Source organism: Misgurnus anguillicaudatus, chromosome 18 (genome assembly GCF_027580225.2).
Source record: "Misgurnus anguillicaudatus chromosome 18, ASM2758022v2, whole genome shotgun sequence".
NCBI lineage: Eukaryota > Metazoa > Chordata > Actinopteri > Cypriniformes > Cobitidae > Misgurnus > Misgurnus anguillicaudatus.
Window position 1 is genome coordinate 23,164,636 of NC_073354.2, and position 19,799 is coordinate 23,184,434.

The 19,799-nt window shown below is 39.6% G+C and overlaps 2 protein-coding genes across 10 annotated transcripts in view; one reads left to right on the top strand and one right to left on the bottom strand.

The window, feature by feature from the left end:
* The window catches only part of nhsl1b (NHS-like 1b), a 108,009-nt gene extending 96,163 nt beyond the window's left edge, over positions 1–11,846 (top strand). For 5 of the 9 annotated variants that reach the window (XM_055187224.2, XM_055187235.2, XM_055187234.2 and 2 more), the window contains 3 exons: positions 1,928–5,083; positions 6,201–6,330; positions 9,701–11,846. In XM_055187224.2, the coding sequence (XP_055043199.2) occupies positions 1,928–5,083; positions 6,201–6,330; positions 9,701–10,334 (3,920 nt within the window). In that variant the 3' untranslated portion in view covers positions 10,335–11,846. The remainder of the gene's footprint in view (positions 1–1,927; positions 5,084–6,200; positions 6,331–9,700) is intronic. The other 4 variants (XM_073856108.1, XM_055187233.2, XM_055187225.2 and 1 more) reach the window with 3 other exon arrangements.
* A 1,050-nt stretch (positions 11,847–12,896) lies between these two features.
* hebp2 (heme binding protein 2) lies at positions 12,897–18,714 on the bottom strand. Its single transcript, XM_055186820.2, has 5 exons — positions 18,559–18,714; positions 18,215–18,301; positions 17,702–17,834; positions 15,079–15,259; positions 12,897–13,578 (listed from the first exon to the last, which is right to left on the bottom strand). The coding sequence occupies exons 2-5, from the start codon at positions 18,287–18,289 to the stop codon at positions 13,398–13,400; spliced, it is 570 nt and encodes a 189-aa protein (XP_055042795.1). The 5' UTR covers positions 18,290–18,301; positions 18,559–18,714; the 3' UTR covers positions 12,897–13,397.
* Between the last annotated feature and the right edge of the window lie 1,085 nt (positions 18,715–19,799).

A 19,799-nucleotide genomic window follows, 5' to 3' on the forward strand; every position in this document is an offset into this window, starting at 1 on the left:
ACCTTGGGTTCAACACTTTTCTTAATTATTGTATCATCTCTAGTGCACTAGTGATTACTTCTGTTTTTGTTTTTACTTTTGCATGCAGTTTGCCCTTAAAGGGACACTCCACTTTTTGAAAATATTGAACATTTTGATTTTTACAGTTTTGGAATCCATTCGGCCGATCTCCGGGTCTGGCGGTGCCACTTTTGGCGTGGCTTGGCGTGATCGATTGAATCGGATTGGACCATTAGCATTGCGCTAAAAATAAAATAAATAGGAGTTTCGATGTGTTTCCTGTTTGGGGCTTGACTCTTCTGTGGTTGCATCGTGTGCTGGGACCGACAGAAAATTAATTGATGTAACATGGCTGCAGCAGGTGTTGTGATATTGAGCACTGCCTGAAAATAGTCCCCTGCTATTGAAAGTAACCAAGGGAACTATTTTCGGTACTGTGTAATATCATTGCGCCTCCTGCAGCCATGTTACAGCAGCAAAGTCCTTGATTATTACGCCAGAATGAGAGTATAATTCCTAACCATATCTGCCTAGAAAATCACAACTTTTAATTTTCCGTTGTTCTTAGTACACGATGTAACTACAGAAGAGTCAAGTTTTAAATAGGAAAAATATCAAAACTCTTTGGTTATTTTTTTAGCGCGATGCTAATGGTCTAATCAGATTCAATGGATTATGCTAAGCTATGCTAAAAGTGGTACAGCCAGACCCAGAGATCAGCTGAATGGATTCCAAAACAGTAAAAATCAAATGTTTAACTCTCGGGGAGCTGGAAAATGTGCATATTTTCAAAAAAGTGGAGTGTCCCTTTAACTCATGACCCCCTTATTGTAATGTAATCCCAGCATGCAACAGCTGCATCCTGCAGTATTTCATTTCTAGCCTCTCTTCTGGGTCATCGTCTCTGGTTTTCATTTGTTTCCTATGTGTTAGTGTATGTGAGTGCTGATATTTAGATCGAGGTTTGCATCTAACTTAAGTCACTGCATAATCCCACATCCAGATTCCTCAGGCAAAGTGCTTCGTATTTTATCAGTAAAGCAATAAAGGGGAGGGGAGATAAATGAGTATGGATGTTGCAGAAGGAAGAATAGTGCAGATATACCTCTGGGTTGGGTGTGTTTAATTGTGTTATGAGAATATTGGCAGACTTCATAGTATCTGTTTTCAGTTGCATTAGTATACTGTTAAGATGGTATCCATGTGTGCATACATGCTGGACTTGGGAAAATATAGAAAGTGAATTCAATATTATTTGTATTTGTTATACTTGTACATACGCTTTCAATGACCTGTTCTTTAACATAAAAGATGGGGAAGATGTGTAGTTTTAAGCCCTTTAACATAACTTAACTTCATAAATGATTGTTTTTTTCCTAAGGCTGATTAAAGCTCATTAAATAAAATACATTTGATATAATTTGTAAATGAGCTTCTTAAATGCCATAATTACTTTTGTATTGTAATTAAATTCTTAACAGTGAGCATGACAATAAGAAGATGCAAGGTTAGCAACTCTGCCTCCCGTGTTTGTGTGTATGATGGAAACATGAGACATTAACAGCTTGCAGTATTCAATTAAATTATAAACAACATGTGTGCATGTGAATAAGCCCAGAAACACAGTGTGTATGTGTAAAAGCTTTACCAGCAGCAGCATCATCCTCTGTTACATAATAATGCACATACACTTTCTTGATACAATCAAAGTTGGCACTAAATATCTCCATTCCTAAGATATCAACCTTACTCAAAGTTTCCAGAAGTCATTAACATGCCACATGTGGCAGGAGCTTATTAAATTAATTAGCTCTCAGTAGAGAGGGTTAATCTGATTGGCGGGTTGATGCCACAAAGGGATAGAGAAAAGAGAAACAAGAAGCTTTAACATTTATCATAATAATCTAATTTCTGTTTTTCTTTGCAGCAGCAAAAGGGCGTGGAGGAGAGCTTCGGCCACAGTCCATGTTTATCCCCGGGCAGTATTCAACACTTGGGAGAATCGGAAATGGGAATTCAACTCTCCGTCGGTCTGAAACCAAAGATTCTGGCTGCCAGACCGAGGCGGTGAAAATCGTCCCACCCTCCATGAGAAGAATACGGGCTCAGAGGGGCCAAGGAATCGCTGCTCAGATGTCTGGCATTTCTACCTCTGCCAGCAACATCTCTTCTATGTCTGATGGAAACTCCTCTGGAAGTTCAATAGTTTTAAAGGCACCACAGTTTTGCAATGATAGACAGCGTTTTCACAGCTTGCCACGAGGTGCGCGGGTCTCTCTAAATGCAAGCCCTCTTTACAGTAGCACCCCGTGCGGGCATGAAGATTCCACAGCAAATGCATCTCATCAGATCGGAAAATTACAGGTGGATGATACTGTGGTGCACATGAGGAATGCCCCGAGGGGACGCACCCCAGTTCGACCAAAATCTCAGGAGGTGAGAGGTAGTCAAAGAGAGTGGGACTCTATCTCTGGTCCTGCTTGTGTAGTTTCTCCACATGCAGCCTACTCGACGTCACTGATACCCAATGCTACACTATCATGTTCTTCTGAGGTAATTGCACTTCACACTACATCAAGCCCTGGCCAGAGCCCAACTACTGGGTCTCCGTACTCTAAAGGTAGACCTCTTAGCATGGTCGCAGCTGTCAACAGGGAGAGCACCAGTAGTGTGGCAACAGGTTCCCACACACCAGAAGCAGGCATTCAGGATACCTGTAGTGATACCTGTAGCCAGTCTGATAGCAGTTTGCACAGCCACAGCACAATTGCAGCAGGAGCATTATCTTCAGAAGAGCAATGGATTTACGACACCCCTGAAAATGTGCTCCCCAGAAGGACACTGTCCTCCAGCTGTTCTACACCCATAAATAATCTATATAGTAGCCTTGAGCGCTCCTCAAAAGGCACAGACTCTAGTTCGCTCTACTCTATGGACAATGATGGCTACTACACTTCCATGCATTTGGATTCAGGCCTTAGATCAAGAAGCCAAGGTAGTGGCCATGGTCATGGAATAGGAGGCAGGGCAGCAAGACATAGTATGTACGAATGCCTGGGTCAGCAAGATGACAGATCCAGTCTGTACAGTGACCGTTCACTGTCACGTTCCATCTCCCTTCGCAAACCTAAGAAGCCACCTCTTCCACCAGCACGCACAGACTCTCTACGGCGAAAGCCTAAGAAAACCAACCCTCCCACAACAAGTACTGGTGGGTCAGATATTACCAACAGATCTGTTCTGAATGAGTCCTTGATTGCCACACTCCAACAGTCACTTCAGAATGGATTTAAAGGGAAAGGGTCCTCTACCTCACCATCTCACAGTCCCTGCAGTGACTATGAGGATCCTTGGATGATACGTCCCAGGAGCCAGAGTAGCATCAGTGTGGGAAGCAGTAATGTATCAGCAGCAGGGTTGGCAAATGTTTACTCCATCTGTCATGTGACACCCTCACACAGTGAGACTAGTAGTCTACGATCTGATTATGCAGATTCTTGGAGCTACTACATGGATTATCCACGTCCACCTAGTGAGCAGACACAGTCACCATGCAAATCTGCTGGACAAGCAGGTGAAATGGCAAATGGAAGAGGCCTTCACAATGGTACCCAGACATCCCATCCTTCCACCCGGGAGGGTAGTGAAGTGTACATAAAGCCCAAAACTGGCACCTCATCACCAGACAGGGTCCATCGATTGACTTCTCCATCAAGCGGTTACTCAAGTCAGTCAAACACTCCAACAGCTGGAACTCCGGTCCCCTCATTCATGAGGTGTAAGTCCCCATCAGGCAACAAGCCCAGACCTAAAGTACCTGAAAGAAAGTCATCCTTGCTCTCATCTGTATCTATTTCATCATCTTCTACCTCTCTTTCCTCCAACACCTCTGATTCCATCAGACACAATGTTCCTCCACCACCACCTCCTCTACCAGGTGTCATCCCTGTGTGCAATGCAAGCCAGACATTTCCTCCTCCTCCACCTGTTTTACCCATGACCCCCTCTCAAGAAGCATCCATGCCCCCACCTTACATCAATTCCTCCCCAGAATTTCCACCCCCTCCACCTCCAGAGGTGTGGAATGACCCTGGCCTGTCAAACCTCAATAGTTCTTTCAGTCCTCCACCTCCTCCTCCACCTCCATCTTGTGCCATTAGCCCTGCATATCCTTCCCCCCAAATTCCACTCCTGCCCAGCATGACACCTTCCCCTGCCTCCTTAAAGGATATAAAGAGCAGCCTGAAGCCTGTGAACACTGAGAGAATATCCGAGTCCACACACTCTGAAGAGTCTAGTAAACTTGGTGTACCACTGATTACCCCCCTTGCTCTGCAAAGTGTGCAGCTTCGCTCAGTGAAACGGCCAGAAAAGATTGAACTGACAGCTGACCAATTGGCCAATAAAACACCAGAGAAGCTTCAAAAACCAGATCATCCCACAGTTTCACCAGTTTCTCCACAAAAAAATGGATTCACCCTGCATCGCCAGGATAACGTTGAAGTTGTTGAAGCACAACCTGACCGCAATGTAAGGTCAATAAAAAAATCATATTCAGCACCAGCATGGAGCCTTACAAATGGATCCATAGATTTTGGTGATGTTAAGGCCACAGACGAAGTGGATGGTCTTGAAACTCCCCTGTCATCACCAGTGAAGACACCACAAAACACTACACCCAGGAAAATGCCTCCTGTTGTTTCCAAAAAGCCCAAGTTTCCTCTCACCTTTAGACCATTGCAGAACCATACAGCATCCACAGATGAGGATGCTGGAGAATTGTTAAATGCTCAAAATGAGGAGGACATTTCTACAACAGAATGCCAGGAACCCACACCTATGCCACAACAAGAAGAAGAGAAACCAGATAATAATAATAGAAGTGAGATTTCTTTACCTCCTGAGGAGATGAGAAAAATGTCTCTGACAAATGTTGAGTTTTCCAAGACTCCTTGTACTATCATCCAAGAGACAGATTGTGATGTGGACAAGAGCATTAGTACAGAAGAGAGGGAAGAGGATGGAGATGAGGAAGATGTAACCAGCAACTCCGGATCTGTTGGCTCTAAAGATGATGAAAGTGGTAAGTCTGATTTTCCTAATTTTACTCAGCAGGGTTGGAGATCATTTATAAAATTGACGCAAAATCATGCATTTTTTAATACTTGGGCCTGTTTTAACAGTCGAAAGTCACTATTGGATAGCGTATGAGATCTCAAGCTTTCGATAAGAAAAAGAGGAGAGCCAGATTACTGGCTTCAGCTTTTATTCTAATAGCATTGTAAAGCAATAGCAAAGTATATGGATAGAGATTTTGCTCTTATAAGTGAATCAGGGCTTAGAGTGGGACATCACTGCGGCAGCTCTTAGATCCACTTATTTTTACCTACCTCCCCTTCTTTCTTTCTCTCTTTCCCCAACATCATCTGTCCTCCTGACTTTTAATCCTTTCATCTATCTTAACTTTCTTACTCCTTATTCTCATATATTGCGTTATGCATTCTCTTACCAGCTGTTTTCCACTTTACCTTAATCTGGCATACTCTCATTTCTTAATCCCTCCCAATGTCTTTCACTCACTCTTCAAGTCTGGGACAGGATAGGATGGGACACAATTCCCAAGGGAGAGCCGTTTAAATGGGATAGGGAGGGGGTGGAGCTCACAGTGGGTAGAGGAGGAGAGCTGTGAGCGAGGGGGAGGAAAGAGAGCTCGTAATGTGAGATCATCCTCAGTGGCTCAGGCAAGTGCAGATGTGAGAGGAGAGCAGAGGAACTTAACTCTGATGGATGCGACAATGACAGCATAAGAGAAGGGTAAACACAGCTTTTGACCATCTTCATAACTGTGTTATATGTGGAGAACGTCAAGCGTGCACGTACGTGTCCTTGGATTTATTGACTGCAATGTGACGTGTGTAGGTACTTGTGTAAAATGCTCAATTTTGATTAGACTGTTGTGACATATTTGTATGTAATCCTTATTGTGTTTTACTTTTGGACAAGTTTGTCTAAACATGCCTATGCATTATAACGTAACAATATCTGGGTCGAGGATGCAAGGCATGTATTTGTCATGCATTAGGTCCTATATATAGTGCATTCATTTAATTATAGACATGTTAGGTTGTATCAATGTAACTTGTTATCTCAATTAGATATGACTCTCATTACATAAAATGCTAATATGTCAATGTTTTTACCAGGTGATGTGTTTGAGCCCAGCACAGTGAATACGGCTGAATCTCCCAGCATCAGCGGCGACAAATGCGGGGACATGGTGACCCCCACTCGGCCCCGGACCACCGAGGACCTCTTCGCTGCCATTCACAGGTAAATACATTCCCACGGTCCCTGCTAGGATCCCAGTCTTTTCCGGTCTCATCTTCTTTTCATTCCTTCCCTCCCCCGGCTCATAAATTGTTGTTCTCTGGCTTTCGTAACTTTAAAGCAGCCTGTCCTATTCAATCTCAGATACATTCATCAAAGCTGAGAGTTTGGAAGGCAAGCAGCTTGTAGAGAGTAAGGCTTCAGTGGTCTCTCTGTTAGATTAGGAAACACCCCATGATGATGTATTACTCTTATGGATGCTCTTGTTCAGTTTAGCTGTCAAAGTAACATGCACTCTATCTCAATTTAGTAACACACCCGTTGGATGTAATAGGTGATGCATTATTTTTATATAAGTGTAGTGCATAATATTGCACACATGGTCTGTATACTCTGGCGTAGTCACACGTAGGCAAGTTTTTCACCGCATCACATAATTTTATTCGAGAGGATTTGGTTTCCTCTGCTATTATGTCTGTGTTTGTTTGTGCACATGTGAGGCTTTGCTCTTCCTTTTGCTGTGGTCTGCTGCAATCTCACACAGATATTAAAGCAAAAGATATCCTTGAAATGGAAGACCTGTTTAGGTGTGACAGAGCACCAGATGCTATATGTGCTCAGTAAATCCTGTGGTGCGTCCGGTGTCTCTCAACGCACTGAGCTTTAGATGAATCAGATAAAAAAATGGAGCCAAGCTAGATTACAACCACAAACGTTTACCTACTGCATGTTTAAAGACTTGAACAGTATTATTGTGAAGAATTATGAAACGCAACCTCGTTGTTTTCTCCTTAATTTAATAACTAGGTAGTGCAAGCAAAACTTCTGCATTTGTCTGTCTCTGACACTTAAAGGGGTAGTTCACCTAAAAATAAAAATGTTATCATCATTTACTCACTCTCATGTTGCTACAAATCTGAATAAATTTCTTTGTTCTGATGAACATGAAGGAAGATATTTTGAGGAATATTTGTAACAGATCAGAGGCCCCATTGACTTCCATAGGATTCTTTATTCCTACTATAGAGGTCAATGGGGCCTCTGATCGGTTTAGTTTCAGACATTCTTCAAAATATCTTCCTTCATGTTGATCAGAACAAATACTTTATACAGGTTTGTAAATGATGATTAAATAAAAATTTTTGGGTGAACTATCCCTTTAAAGGGACACCACTTTTTTGAAAATTACTAATTTTCCAGCTCCTCTAGAGTTAAACATTTGATTTTTACAGGTTTGGAATCCATTCAGCTGATCTCCGGGTCTGGCGATACCACTTTTAGCATAGCTTAGCATAATCCATTGGATCTGATTAGACCATTAGCATCGCGCTCAAAAATAACCAAAGAGTTTCGATATGTTTCCTATTTAAAACTTGACTCTTCTGTAGTTACATTGTGTACTAAGACTGACAGAAAATGAAAAGTTGTGATTTTCCAGGCAGATATGGTTAGGAACTATACTCTCATTCTGGTGTAATAATCAAAGACTCTGCTGCTGTGACATGGCTGCAGCAGGCGCAATGATATTACGCAGTGCCTGAAAATAGTCCCCTGCTATTGAAAGTTACTAAGGGGACTATTTTCGGCTGCTGCGAAACCCGGAGATCGGCTGAATGGATTCCAAAACGGTAAATATCAAATGTTTAACTCCAGGGGAGTTGGAAAATTAGTATATTTTCAAAAAAAGTGGAATGTCCCTTTAACTCTTTATGTAGATGTCCTTCCAAAGCATTTGTTATTTTCTCACACTCATTCATATCTGTCTTCCTCCTTTCTTTCCAATCTTCTCTTGCTTCTCTCTCCGTCAGCCTGAACTATGTGAGCATGAACACCCCTCAACATACGAGGTGCGGTCTGGCAAGTAATTAGCTATTGGCGTATTCCTCTCCCAATGATGCTAAAGTGGGATTAGCTCGATAATCTCCCAGTCCATCTCAGACATGGGATGGATTTCTGCTCCATCCCTCAGATAATCCCACACTCCTTAATCTGCAGCAGTTATGCCATGCTAATGAATATAACTAAGCGTTCATTGATTTAGGGCTCCCCCTACTGGTGGGGTGAACGAACAGCATTCTGGTTTAAAATGATGCCAGGCACTTTGCCCAGTTTGCTTTGGGCAATCGCAGACATAATGGAAGCCTAATCAACAGAATTGCAACGCTTGCAGTATTCCTCTTTGGTTTTGCTTTTAAAATTGAAAATAAAACGACCGCCTTTCTCCACACGCACTCCTTTTATTTATATCCTGCATTGTAACGTCATTCCTGCTTTTCTAATTATGCTGTGTTTGTTTGGTTTGCTGGGGGCTATCTGGATTAATGAAAATGTGAAATAGCAACACGACATCAAAAAAAGTGACTCGTTTCGAGTCATTCAGCTTGGATTCATTTTGAAAGTAAAGCATATTTCAATCATCTTTGCAGGCAGCCAAGTGGTGTTTTCATACATTTTCGTTGAATATTTGTATCACTTCACAAAATGTTTTAATGTTTGTCATAAATATATTCTTACTCAGTCAATAATATTAAAGATACCAAGGTTGCATTTTCACAGAATTTCTTTACATTATGATTTTATGTAGAAAATAGTAAATCACAAAAAAATGACTTAAAGGAACACATAAAAATATGCTCGTTTTCCAGCTCTCATAGAAGTAAACATTAGATTTTTACCGTTTTGGAATCCATTCAGCTGATCTCCGGGTCTGGCGGTACCACTTTTAGCATATTTTAGCATAATCTATTAAATCTGATAGGACCGTTTTGCATCGCGCTCAAAAATAACTAGAGTTTTGATATTTTTCCTATTTAAAACTTAACTCTTCTGTAGTTATATCGTTTACTAAGACCGGTGGAAAATTTAAAGTTGCGATTTTCTAGGCCGATATGGCAAGGAACTATGCTCTTATTCTGACGTAATAATCAAGGACTTTGCTGCTGTACCAGGGGACTATTTTCAGGCACTGCGTAATATCATTGCGAAACTTTATTTTACGTCGTTCTTAGTACACAATGTAACTCAAGTTAAAAATAGAAAAAATATTGAAACTCTTTTTTTTGAGTGTGATGCTTATGGTCTAATCAGATTCAATTGATTATGCTAAGCTATGCTAAAAGTGGTACAGCCAGACCCGGAGATCGACTGAATGGATTCCAAAATGGTAAAAATCAAATATTTCACTCTAGGGGAGCAGGAAAATCAGCCTATTTTCAAAAAAAATGAGTGTACCTTTAAACTGTGTTTTCACAAGCAGGGTTACCAATCTAGCATTGACCTTAATATACCCATTAAGTTCCTTTAGCTTATCCCCTTTTAAAAAACAATTTGTGTGTTTAATTTCTTTTTAATCTCCCATCTTCTTATTCTCCAGGTCTAAGCGAAAGGTCCTAGGACGCAAGGAATCTGAAGAGGAGCGCACACAAGGTCCTCTGTCACCTCCGGTTACCCCTACCGGAACCGCCCCAACCCTGACTTCCCCTCTGCATCGCCAGACAGGCTCCATCCAGCGTAACCTACGCAAGTCCTCGACCAGCAGCGACACGTTCAAGGCACTTCTCCTAAAGAAAGGCAGTCACTCCGGGACCAGCTTCAGAATGTCTGCCGCCGAGATGTTGCGCACCACCGACCCGAGGTTCCATCGGACACGGTCTTTGGACTCCTCGTTCGACCCTTCGTCTCCAACCACGCCATCTCCCGACAGCCCTTGCGCTTCTCCAGGCCGCAACAAGAGGTCGCTCGACGACTGGTCACCCAGATGCTCCCCGGGGTCGCCCTTCTCGACCTCCCCGTCGCTAATCGGCCCGAAATACGGCCGATCTCGCACGCCACCCTCTGCCGCCAGCAGCAAGTACAACGCCCGCAGTCGAATCCTCAGTAGCCCAATGACTGTTATTTGCGAGAGGGACGGAGAACTTACAGAGAGCGGAGAGTACGGTGAAGAGCCATGCTCTATTTCTCCAGTTCAGGACTCTAATAGCACTTTATGCGAGCAGAGCAGCAGTTAAAGCATGAAATGGTTGTCTCATGGTGGCAAAGGCACAATGTCGACAAGACACCGGAGATTGACCGAGGCAGGAGATCAGGAGAGGTTCAACTCTGTAGAAGGTCCTGCCGCCCGCCGCTCCAAGCTGCACTGCGGCATTCCTGATGTTGTAGTGTGGGCATGCTGGGATCTGAAGTTGCTCTGGCAGATCAGGCATTCAGATCAAGCAGTCGGCAGAATACCACTGTATGTGCAGCTCTACAGTAATCTAATCAAATTTTGCCTTCTTTCAGAGAAAAATCTGCTTTCAGTGGCAACACTAGACGACTCTTTCCAAAGCCCTGCATTTATTTCTGTTCTGTTATTTTGTTTAGCTTCATGTGCACCTTTTCAATCAGATTTGTGTGGGTTTTTTGTAAAGCAGTTAACACGCATGTGAAATGCGGTAATGAAGGAATTACTAAGTGACTAAGTGTTACTAAGCGAATAGTTCAAGTTGATGGAAAAGTGCAGACTGCTTGTTGTTTCCACGCTTTGGGAAAAGAAATCTGAGTGTGTCTTAAAGTTTACTGAGACTTTTGGTTTTTGCACACTGGACTTTGAAGGCCAGCAGACGACTCTGGGCCGGATTCGCGCCGAAGTCAACAGCTCCGTTGTGAATCCGGCCCGGCATCGTCTCCTGTCTGGGCCAGGTCAGAGTTTAACCGGTGAAAGCACACTGTATGATTTCTCCAAGAGTTTATTTCTCACTGTTTATTGTTCAGAGCCATCCATCGGAAGTGTCCGGAATGGAAAAGAAATCGAATAACGTGAGACTGGAGTAATGATGGTTTGTTTGTGAAAACCTTTTAGGTTCAGTTTCTAGGTTTGCACTGTTCATCGTCTCATTTTACGTCTTACTGTTCATTGTGTCCGTGTTGGTTATTCTAAGTGTGAAAGTTAAACTTACTTGAAACAAATGACCGGTTTTACTTGTAATCGTACCAAAGACTTGAAAAGGACAGTCTAACTTGTTTGCCCATTAAGACTGAAACATGAGGGCTGATGGTAATGTTGTTCTGTTCTTTTGGCTACTAGTGATAAAGACAAGCTTGGACATAACCAAGGCTTAATAACTAACTGTTCTGTTTACCCGTCAAACCTGTGTCTGTTCCTTGTGCCGTTTTATAATGTTTTTATGTATATACTTAAAGAAATGTTAAGTAACCTGAACTTATTTTCAAAGAATTTGTACATTTTAGACACCTTTGCTAGGAGTGGCTTCCTTTTGTAGAGTATTTATTTTAGAATAGCCAGAATGTGGTTTGATATAATAATGTAGTGGGAGGTGAAAGTGTGATTAAACAGATCCTCAGACTGTTCATTGTGCAAAATGTCTCGCCTGTTTCTTCAACGCTCCATCCCACTAATAGAAATGTGGATGGGAAAATAATAACAGAAGAACGAAATGAACCTAACAATGACGAAGAGGAAGCAAGCCGCTAACCCTCTGGAGTATGTCTCGGTAATAAAACACGGTGATATTTAAACTGTCCATCTGTCTCGTCTCTGTCTTTGATTCACTCCCACCTGTCAAGTCTCCAAACCACAATCTCATTAATGCCGTCACCATGGCACCCGCAGCCGTCCATCAACTCCAAACGGTTTTGGAGGTCATGACTAACTATTAACTACTCCGTCCTCCGTATTGACTATCATTTATTGTTTAAAACTTGATACAGTGACTATAAGCTTCAAATCGACATTGGATTTGAAAAAATAAATAATCGTAAGCATTCCAAGCGTGTGTGGTTGCACCATACAGTCGTCATGGATCCTTGTTTACACAGAGTTCCCACGAGTTCTTGAAATCCTTGAAAGTTTGTGTGTCTGGGGAAAAAATTCAAGACCCTGGGAAGTTTTTGAAAATATACATACATAGATACAGGTCATTGAAAGTGCTTGAGTCTATTTTATGCAATAAGTTTTCTGGAGAAAATACATATTATTCCCTGTGTAGTGTAGGATAACATCATTAAAAATTCTAGACTTTTTAAGCACACGTGCTAAACTGTTCGCTTTAAATGTTTATATCTTCTGTATGCTAATGTTGATACCGAAATGCTTTTTTGCATAGTTGTGTTTGAGACATGAAAAATGTCTCGGGTTACATATGTAACTGTTGTTCCCTGAGAAGGGAATGAGACGCTGCGTCCCTGTTACACCGTCTTTGGCAATATTTCAGATAGCGATATACTTCCTGGCTCCCCCGTCACCCTGTATTTGTCATTAAGCCCACCATTGGTTGAATTTGATATACACATTTAGACGCACTTACCCCTGAAAGTGTCACCGCTGTGACGCAGCGCAATTCCCTCAAAAGGGAACTGTAATAATGTATCTTAAAAGGTAACACGATGTAAACTTGCTCTCACTTGAAATGTTTCCCCACATTTAGTCCTTCAATTTGAGGGTATTGGACCTGGAAAGTCCTTAAAGGTCCTTGAATTTGAAGTTAACTAAAGTTTACAGCACAGAGAAATACACATCTGAAATATAAAAAAAATGTCTCCACTGTCTGAAAAAAGTACACAGGAAACAAAAATTTGTTGTAAGTAAATCCTTTACTTTTAGTTCAAATTACATTGTACATTAAATGCATGAGTGAGTAAATATAACAAAATTAGATAGTTAACATTGTGCAGTTCTTAAGATCAAACCATGACCAGAACATTGTTCCCTTAAATGTTAAGATTTAGTGCAATATAAATGGCTCAAACACAGATTTCACGGTATTGGGAAAAAGTGGGTCAGTCGCCTTGCAAAACGTATTCCTCAAAGTTAGTGTCAAAATCCAAACTCTTGTTTAGTTATTCCAACATGCTCTTAGTATGATTTTACTGTTGATTGTAAGTAACACAAAGCATTGAAATACATGTAAATGTTAAAATAGACAAGATGATATACCATTATGACAGAATCTCTCAGGCACTTGTGATAACAATAAAAAGCATCTACACATTAACTGTTGTTACATTGTTACAAAATTTGACCTTCTTTTTGATCACTTGAGACGTAGTGCATTTTGTTTTTACCCTAGTGCTTTTTACTCTTCATCTTTGATGAGCCACACCTCATTCTTGCGATTGGTCAGTTTAAAGGGGCTATCGTACCCTGCCCTGTAATATGGGGCCTCCTTAAATTTCATTCCATCTTTATTGAGGCTCTCAATCAGTTTCTGGAGCTCTTCATGGCTGTTCACACTGTTAGCGAAGCCTCCGTAGGTCCTACAAGAGCAACCCCAAAGAAAAAGGTAAGACGACAACATAATTATATGTGACCCTGTCTGTGAAATCCAGGCTAAACTCTCATAACCTAACATTGATTTTAATATTTGACAAGACCTTACAATGTAAAAAATTATTTTCAAAAAAAAATTCTTAGTTTTTAGATATTTTTACTGAAAACAAGACAAAAATACTCTTAAATTAAAATGCTATTTCTTGATGAGCAAAACGACCCAAGAAAATAGAGCCCACACTGTAAAAAATTTGCTGTAATTTTGCAGCTGGTTGCCAGTAACTTACTGTAGAAGATAAAGTCTAAAAATGTTTCATGTTCATTTAACTTTGAACAAACTGTTGTCAGTAAATAACATAAATGTCAAATCTACAGTAAGTTACTGGCAGCTAGTTGCCAGTAATGCCCAGTAATACTGTAATTTCTACAGAAATGTTTTACAGTGCAGTCTCCTGAAGATGCGTATAAATAGCACGAAAAGTAAAACTCGTGCAATACATACGCCAAATTCCACTTTGGCGTGCATATGATACGCAAGTCCTTCCCATTCACTTAAACGGTGCATCTTTTTTTGTCGTTTTATTTATTGGTTTCTCAATTTTTGTGCTATTTTTTTACAATTTTCGCTTGGGTTTAGGGTTAGAACAACTTTTTGTTATATAAAAATGACATCCTAACCCAAACCTCAACTCTAACCCCAACTCCAAGCGACCATGGCTTAAATATGGACAAAAACATGGAGAACCCTGTATATTAAATGACCTCATTAAGCAAATCTAAAATCTAACCCTAAACCCAAGCAAAAATGGCTTAAAAAACAGAAAAAATTGAGAAACTATAAATAAAACGACAAAAAGTATGCACCGTTTGGGTGAATGCGAGGGACTGGCGTATCATATGCACGCCTGAGTGGAGTTTGGTGTATGTATTGCGCTAGTTTTACACTTCGTGCTGTTTATACGCATCCTCAGGAGACTGGGTAGGAAAATAAGTGTAGTTTTTAGACCAAAATTATCAAATTTAAGTGATTTTGTGCATAAAACAAGCAAAAAAAATCTCCCAATGGGGTAAGCAAAAAAAATCTTGAATATTTTTCTTAAACACTAAATTCAAGAAAAATTAGCTTACCCCATTGGCAGATTTTTTTGCTTGTTTTATGCACAAAATAAAACTTTCTCTAAAACTTTTATTTTCTTGGGTAGTTTTGCCCATCAAGAAAAATCATCTTATTTAAAAAAAATTTAGATATTTTTCCTGAAAACAAGACAAAAATACTAAGAATTTTTTTTCTTAAAAATCATATTTTGCGGTGTACTCTGTCAATATTAAAGATATCAAGGTTATATTTTTCACAAAATGCTGTACATTATGTAAGATGGTTTTATATAGAAAACAGTAAATCACATGTTGACTGGGTCACATATTAAACCCCAAGTACTGTAGTTTCACTGGCAATGTACGTTTAAAATCCATTGTCACAAACATACCTTACAAATGCAGTGAATTCTGGTCTGTTCTCGATGAAAACATCTGCATCAGAAGGTGTAGGTGGGTCAGTTTGATGTTCCTCGGGTATGTAGAAAGACACAGTGAAGGTGCTTTCACAAGCAGGTCCAGCCCCAGGTTCAATCTTACAGCTCACCGGTGCAGTCATCTCCACACTACACTCTAAACACATAAAAAAGCAGGACAACCGCACAAATAATGCTTATCGAAGATGTATCACTAAATTAGAGGTGCAAAAGTGTGCACTGATTATAATTGTCTCAAATACACAGGCCACACAAATAACTATTTAGTCAGTTTAATGCCTCTGGTAAATCATTAGCACAACTTTTTCTGCGAGAACAGTCTATCACATGATTTTTATAAGCATAAGAACATTCGGAGATATGATTTTTTTATTAGTATGCCACGTTCAAGGATTTTTTTACTTGGAGTGCACATAAATTATGCAGCACACAGAAAATCACCCTTTCAATCCTTCCATGCATAAGAGTTTACACTTTATACACCTTTTTCGTTGCACATGTGTTACTTAAATGAAACTGTCACTATAACAAAATAGGAGCAGCAGGCATGGAGATATAGCAGCTCTAGAACTGAGTCTTTTATCCAAAAGAAACTTACAGTGCATTTAATTGGTAACACTCTACAATAAGGTTATATTTGTTAACAATTAGTTAAAGGTATTGCGGAGGATTGTCTTTTTCCGGGTGGATCATCAAGACTATTGGTCCTCCTAGTTGTCAATCAGGAGTGTTGCGCAATTGCTTTTTTTTTTTAAAAGTGGAGAAGGCGGTTCTTTTCTAAAATTCGAGAAAATCCTCCGCTACACCTTTAATGAATTAGCTCACATGAACTAACAATGAACAATACTTTCACAGCATTTATTAAACTTAGTTCATGCTAATTTTAGCATTTACAAATACATTTATAAAATCAAGCGTTATAACTGTTAAAGAGGCCCTTCCACATAAAACCGTTTTTACTTGTATTTTTTGATATGTGTTAGGTCCATGTGTGTTTGTATTGTGTCGTGAATGTGAAAATTAACTTCCGCCTCCTCTGTCAGCTCTAGCCACTGAAAAGAAATAAGCGTAGAAATCAGGTCAGTTTGAAACTCTTATCAGTGTGACGTGGAACTGATCGAGGTCATTAATATTCATGAGCTCTTCAACTTGAGCCCGTGCCCACATATTACGTGTAGTTGAGTTAGTTTTCATAACAAGTTACAGCAAGGATGGCTAAACGTCAACCGTACCGTAATCGGGCCATTGTTTTTCGTCGAGAGACATCATTCCTATTAAACGAGGGAATCATAACAGTTGCTACATATTTGGATGTTCAGAAGAACGCTGGATTTGAAGAGAGACTGCGATTAAAAAGCGGATCCGGACAGAATGGCGCAGCTTATGTGAGTAAAGCACTTTAGTACTATGTGTCACTGTAGTGGCCGGTGTTTTCTCTTCCGAGGGACGCGAATTCATGCTGCACACACTTTGAAAGGGTTTATGATAAAAGACACGTACGCGTGTGTGCGAGTAAAACACTTTAGTACTTTGTGTCACTATGAGTTCTCTTTAGAGGGACGCGATTCACGCGAATTCATGATGCACACACATCGAATGTGATAAAAGACGTGTGTGTTTGTGCGTTCGTTACACGTGTGTCGAAAGGGTTTGTGTAAAAGACGTGTGTGTGTGTGTGTGTGTGTGTGTGTGTGTGTGTGTGTGTGTGTGTGTGTGTGTGTGTGTGTGTGTGTGTGTGTGTGTGTGTGTGTGTGTGTGCGTGCGCTGCTACACGCGCATCGAAAGGGTTTACGATAAAAGACACGTGTGAGAGTGTGTGTGTGTGTGTGTGTGTGTGTGTGTGTGTGTGTGTGTGTGTGTGTTTGTGTGTGTGTTTTTGTGCGTGGGTTTACGATAAAAGACACGCGTGTGTGTGTCAAAAGGGTTTATGATAAAATATGCGTGTGTAAGAAAGACACTGTGTCTTAAGACACTCACTTAACATTAAACTGATTACACATGAGATTAAATTGAAAGTTAGTTTGAACTGTTATCCAATAATAGCAGTGGGTGTTTACTTCCAAGTCGTCAATGCAGCCCGCCCATTAAAACGGATCACTTCTCTAACCAGCCTCAAAACCAGGGTACAAAATAGCCTATTACTTATTGCTTTTGATGTTTTTGGATGTAAAAATCATGCAAACATCATGAGTAGACCTCAGACAACAGTCTAAAACAATAAAAACGCCAGAGGAAGGGCACCTTTAATGCATCATGAACATCATGCAACATGAATACGAACATTAACAAAAATTAATACGTGTTGAAAAACTATATTGTTTATTATTTGTTCACGTTAGTTTATGCATTTACTTATGTTTATGAATACAACCTTATTGTGTATAAGTGTTACCATTTAATCTATACATTTTTATCAATACGTCTCCTATGTGTATTATATATAATATATATAGTTATGCCAAGCTCCATAATAAATTACCAGGTAGAAATTGTGATGATTGTTGTGGATTATTGGATTATGGAAGCAAATCCAGTTAAAAATTTTGAGATCCAATGCTTTAGAGAGACAAACACTTACTCTTTTCATTTGTTCCCTGGATGTATTTGAATAGTCTCCTGAAGCCTGTGCTAAAGGCTGGGTCCTGCTCCATGCCATTGATAGCTGTGCTAACCCACTTTGTTGCGTGGTAAGTCCGGATCTCATAGTCTCCCTGTAAAAGACAAATTCATTACATAGGTCGTAATTTGTGATCCTGTCTGTGAAATCCAGGCTAAAAGGAGCATCAAAGTTTGATTTCAATCATTCATTTTAATCTTTGACATGAACATACTCAGTCAATATTAAATGTATCAGGGTTATATTTCCACAGAATGTTCTTAACATTATGTAGAATAATTTTATGTAAAAAACGGTAAATCATATAAAAGAATGACTACAAAAAAACGCTACAAAAACGCTAAACAAACAATAACTTAATCGAAACGTAAATATTTACAAATACAAAGTCTTTGGTTTGAGGATCTCAAAGCTTTTGTCAAAATTAAATGAAATATTTACAAGATATGCATTAGATTTTAGTCATTTACTAACCTTGCTTTCTTGTGGAGTGAACTTTGGGTTCTGTAATCCAGAAGAAAATAAAATTTGGCCCATGGCTTTAAGCATCTTGACTCAAAACTGTAACGATATTGTTTAACAACAACAGAACAATCACACAATCTTGTCGTAAAAAACAAACGATAACGTTACATTAGCCCCCATCAATAACGTGATCTTGCAAAAATATGCATATTTCTGAAATATTTCAAATTCAGGGAAAACGGAGCACTTTTTGACATTCAGATGACTTTTCAAAAACTTTCATAATTTAAACGAAATCACAATACTAGCCTACCTTAAATACATACCTCATTATTGCAGCAATATAAACTCACCTGTCTGTCGATTAGAGTTATATACAAAAAACAGCGCCGTGTTTATCCGCCACAGCCGTGTTATAACGACCAGATAACGCAGATAACAAATACAAGCACTACGTAACAGCTTCACGGTTAAGTAACATTTACGCGAGCATTTCCGTGTTTTCATGTTACATCACTTGAAAAAGATTTTGATTGGCAGTAAACGTAGAAGACACGCCCCATCAATGCTTTACTAGTGACTGTGGTGGAACAACATTTACATTATGCATTTGGCAGACGCTTTAACTACAGTGCATTCAAAGAATACATTTATTTTATACGTTTTTTTTTTTTAGTATTTTAGTTCAATTGAGCTACAGGAACAACGTCTGTGCCTTTTTAACGCAAGAATGAAGATATCTGGTGACACTTTAAAGCTAGGTTGCATTAGTGCATTAGCTAACATGAACTAATAATGAACAATGTAGATTTTTCAGCCTTTATTAATTTTGTTAATGTTAGTTAATGCCAAAACAATTATTTAGGTTTTTTCGTTGTGCATTAATCATTATCAACAGTTACTGTTTTTTAAATGTATTTGTAAATGCTGAACATATACGCGAAGATTAATAAATGCTGTATTGTTCATTGTTTATTTCATGTTAGCTAATGCATTAACTGAAATGAAATGAAAAAACACAACACATTCTTGACATTCAATAGCAAGCATTCAATGACAATAACATGCACTTTACTGCAAAAAAATGACTTTCTTACTTAGTATTTTTGTCTTGTTTCAATAAAAATATCTAAAAATTCTTATATGTAAGGAATAATTGACGACGGGCCATTGAATTATAAGAAAATAATGCACACTAAGGTGGTAATGCGGCACGACGCGAAGCGGAGTGCCGTTACACCGCAGGTGTGCATTATTTTCAAATAATTCAAAGGACCGGAGTCAATTATTCCGCTTATACCACGGTTACCACAAACATTGCTCTGGTGCCTACTTTTAAGACATTTGAAAAGTTAGGTGTGCGGTTTACAGAAAAATAATCAACACCTATAGAACATTTCTCAGCCAATCAGAATGCAGCATTCAACAGACCCGTGGTATAATAAGATGTATTTTCTTGGTGAGCAAAATGATTTAGGAAAATAAGTCACATTTTTAGACAAAAATATAAACTTTATGTAAATTAGTGCTTAAAACAAGCAAAACAAATCTGCCAATGGAAGAAGAAATTTCTTGAAATAAGTTTACTTTTTCA